Here is a 4,179-nt window from a genome sequence, read left to right as displayed (position 1 = left end):
AGACTTGGCAAATTTGAGTTAAAAGCAGGCTCTTGAGAAAAATGTTAAAAAGCATTTGCCTGCCCCTTCTTCAAAGATAGATTATTTTGTAACCCATTACTCTTCTTTTTAAAATATTTGAATCTGATTTATTTTTTAACATATTGATATACTGATGTTCATAGATCACATGGTCTCTAGTTGCCATCTGGGGCATGTTTTTCTAGTTAATCTTGAGTGAAGTTCATATTTTACAACTATAAATCACGGTGGGGAGGGGGTTCTCATCATAAAATGTTCTAAAACATCACAGAATGTTCAAAACCACTTTCTTTACAAGAAATGACAGTGGAAAAAGAACATCCTAGATTCCTCCAAAGAGCCCACATTAAGGTAGAAGGCAATACTGATTTTACTTAAATCTCGAAAAGTCAAGCACAAACATCACATTAGGCAGAATAATGCCTCTGCCCCCAAAATGTCTATTTCCTGACCCCTAGAATCTCTGAACATGTTACGTTACATAGCAAGATGGAATTAAGGTTGCTAATCAGCTGACCCGAAAACAAGGAGATCAGCTTCAATTATGCAGCTGAGCCCAACATAATCACACAGGTCCTTAAATAGAAAAGTGGCGACTTCCAGATCTTGTCTGCCATGGTGGACTGGCTGTAGTTATATGCTCCCCGTTACTTTGGAATGTTTTTCGGGGCTTTTGGGCCCGCCGGGATGTTGTCCTGGCCCGCGGACACCTAAACCTGCCCCTGGAGGAGCTGTTTGCCCGTGGCGGACCCCTGCAGACCTTCCTCGAGCGCCAGGCTGCATGTTGTCCGTCAGATAGAGGAAAGAGGAGGTATATTTTGTAAGATGAAAATGAGGACTTAAGGAAACTTGCCGAAAATGAAATAACTTCATGTGAAAAAGAAATAGCTCAATTAAAGCATCAGATTATCTTACTTTTGATTCCCTCAGAAGAAACAGATAAAAATGATTTGATCCTGGAAGTAACTGCAGGAGTTGGGGATCAGGAGGCAATGTTGTTTACCTCAGAGATATTTGATATGTATCAGCAGTATGCTGCATTTAAAAGATGGCATTTTGAAACCCTGGCATATTTTCCAAGTGAAATAGATGGCCTTAGACATGCATCCGCCAGCATTGGGGGTTCAGAAGCCTATAAGCACATGAAGTTTGAAGGAGGTGTGGATAGAGTCCAAAGAGTGCCCAGGACAGAGAAGCAAGGCCGCATCCACACCAGCACCATGACTGTAGCCATCTTACCCCAGCCCACCGAGATTAACCTGGTGATTAATCCTAAGGATTTGAGGATTGATACCAAGCGAGCCAGTGGAGCCGGGGGGCAGCATGTGAACACCACGGACAGTGCTGTCCGGATCGTTCATCTCCCAACGGGTATTGTTTCCGAATGCCAACAAGAAAGATCTCAACTGAAAAATAAAGAGATGGCTATGAGAAAGTTACGTGCAAAACTGTACAGCCTGCAGCTAGAAGAAGAAACAAGTAAATGATACAATGCTAGGAAGATTCAGATTGGCACAAAAGGAAGGTCAGAGAAAATAAGAACATATAATTTTCCACAGAACCGGGTCACAGATCACAGAATAAACAAGTCACTTCATGATCTTGAAACATTTATGCAAGGAGAGTACCTACTGGGTGAACTTGTACAGTCATTGAAGGATTATGCTAATTATGAATCTTTAGTAGAAATAATTTCCAAAAAAGTTTAAGTTGATTTGTTACTAAAGATTTGTATAGCTTCTGAAAATTCTGTTATAGCAAATCAGGTTGTATATATACAGTATTCTCTTGAAACACATGAGTTAACACAGTTGAGAGTAACATTTTTAATAAATAGCTAATTTATATAAGTCTCTGAATGTATTAAGTAAAAAAAACATACAATTTTAAAAAAAAAGAAAAATGGAAGGCAGAAGATTAGAAGCAGAGAGATGGCATCATCAAGAAGTTTCAGTTAGCCATTTCTAGCTTTGAAGATGGAGGAAGAGGTTACAAGCCAAGGAATGCATGTAGCTTTGAAATCTAGAAAAACTGAGGAAATGGATTCTCCCCTGGTGCCTCCAGCAGGAATTCAGACATTGTTGTTTAAAGCCACAACTATTTCAAATCACAAAGTGAAACTTAACGGGCAAAGTAAATCAAAACGCTTACTTATATGAAATTATAGACTTACAGACTTTTTTAAAGTAGCAAATGTAGCTTTATTTTCATCAGCTACTTTTCATAGAACAGTATGTGGCACCCTCTCACTCCTTCTTGGCCTAGTGCATGGTCAGCCCCTCTCAGAGTCAACAGCGCTGGGAAAGAAAAAGAGAATAGGAATGGACACCAAGTTAAAGTCATTTACTTGTGACAAAATACACCTAATGATCATTATATTGACTGAAGTAGGTGCTCTTTCTCAAAGCACCTGTTCTGGAGTAGACTGCTACTCTGCTCCTTTCTCCTCTACAATTACATATGGACTGGTGTATACATTCGGTCTTTACCTTCAAGAGAGAACCAGATTTGGTGACGTCAATAAAACATAGGCAAAGTGTGGAGTAAACGAGAGTTAATGTTTTCAGTTTTAAGCAACCATACATATATATTACATTAAGAACCTAAGTAATGTATGTATATTAAGCACTAACTAAAACATATCAAATTATGATATGTTAAAATGCAAATAACTCATGTGGTTTTAAAAGATAAAACAAAGTTGATGCTAACAAATTTAATGTGACTCATTAATAGAAGAGAGAAAAAGTGGAAACTTAAAACTTAACAAAATACCATATAAATACATATGGAATACATACAAAATTACTTATAGAACTACAGATAATTCTTATTTTATCCTTTCCTATATTGTATAACTATTAAATAATGAGCATGTATCACTTTTTAAATTAAAACATTAAAAAAAATAAGGCTAACTATCCTTCCCTCATGACTCAGATGGTAAAGAATCTGCCTGTAATGTGGGAGACTGGGTTCAATCCCTGGGTTGGGAAAATCCCCTGGAGAAGGAAATGGCAACCCACTCCAGTACTCTTACCTGGAGAATCCCATGGACAGAGGAGCCTGATGGGCTACAGTCCATAGGGTTGCAAAGAGGCAGACACAACTGAGTGACTAATGCTTTCTTTCTCCCTAATAAAAAAATAAATGTATTGAAAAAATACATTTTTAAGTATATTCGAAACTGAAAACCCAAGATTATGCAGACATCTGTCCCTAAAACAGATGTTTGTTCAAGTGCCTCTTGCTGTCTAAAATGCAGCCAAGTGGTATCCAAAGTGATGTCAATCTTGGTGAAAGACATCGGGGCTTATGCATAGCTGAGGGCTAATAGCTTGCTCTCATGTGACTGCAACTTACGGCAGTAGGGGGGCCAGATAATCTGGACTAAACAGGGAAAAGAAAGTTTTAGGACATCAATTTTAAAAGCCACTTCAGAGACTTCCCTGGAGGTTCAGTGGTAAAGACTTCACCTTCCAGTACAGGAGTTGTGGGTTTGATCCCTGATTGGGGAACTAAGATTCTACATGCCTCATGGCTAAAACACCAAAACATAAAACAGTAGCAATATTGTAATAAATTCGATTAAGACTAAAAAAACAAATGGTCCACATGAAAATAAAAGTCTGAAAACATAATATAGGAAAATTTAAAAGTAAAAATAAAAAGCCAGGCTTCCCTGGTGACTCTGTGATAAAGAATCCGTCTGTCAATGCAGGAGACACGAGTTTGATCCCTGATCTGAGAGGATCCCACATGCTGCAGAGCAACTAACCCTGGGAGCCACAAATATTAAGCTCACGCTCTAGAGCCCATGCTCTGTAACAAGAGAAGCCACCACAATGAGAAGTCTGAGCACCGCAACTGGAGAGCAGCCCCCACTTGTCACAACTAAAGAAAAGCCCTCACGTACCAACAAAGACCCAGAACAGCAAAAAGAAACTTTTTCAAACAGTAAAATTATAGAAATAAATAAAAAGCCACTTCAGATTGTTGGGAACCATGAAAGGATGGGGTTAAAAGGAGTTCTGTCCGAGGAAGCCCATGCTAACTTGAGCCTCCTGAGATGCAAAGATAAAGGATATGCACCCTGGTGACTAGGACGCTCTATATTCCCTGAAAACAGAGCTGTTGGCCATAAAGCAGAACAAAATC

General features: G+C 38.9%; 1 protein-coding gene across 1 annotated transcript; it reads left to right on the top strand.

The window, feature by feature from the left end:
- Positions 1-846: 846 nt before the first annotated feature.
- LOC122435212 (peptide chain release factor 1-like, mitochondrial) lies at positions 847-1,902 on the top strand. The gene has a single exon (XM_043459200.1). It carries the CDS (start codon positions 1,014-1,016, stop codon positions 1,506-1,508), a length of 495 nt encoding a protein of 164 aa, XP_043315135.1. The 5' UTR covers positions 847-1,013; the 3' UTR covers positions 1,509-1,902.
- Positions 1,903-4,179: the final 2,277 nt, after the last annotated feature.

Source organism: Cervus canadensis, chromosome X (assembly GCF_019320065.1).
Source record: "Cervus canadensis isolate Bull #8, Minnesota chromosome X, ASM1932006v1, whole genome shotgun sequence".
Lineage (NCBI taxonomy): Eukaryota > Metazoa > Chordata > Mammalia > Artiodactyla > Cervidae > Cervus > Cervus canadensis.
Note: the sequence above shows the minus strand (reverse complement) of the source record. Positions and strands in the feature narration are given on the sequence as shown.

Excerpts from the sequence above, each read along its gene's own strand:
- LOC122435212 (XM_043459200.1), top strand. The coding sequence starts at position 1,014 with ATGTTGTTTACCTCAGAGATATTTGATATGTATCAGCAGTATGCTGCA.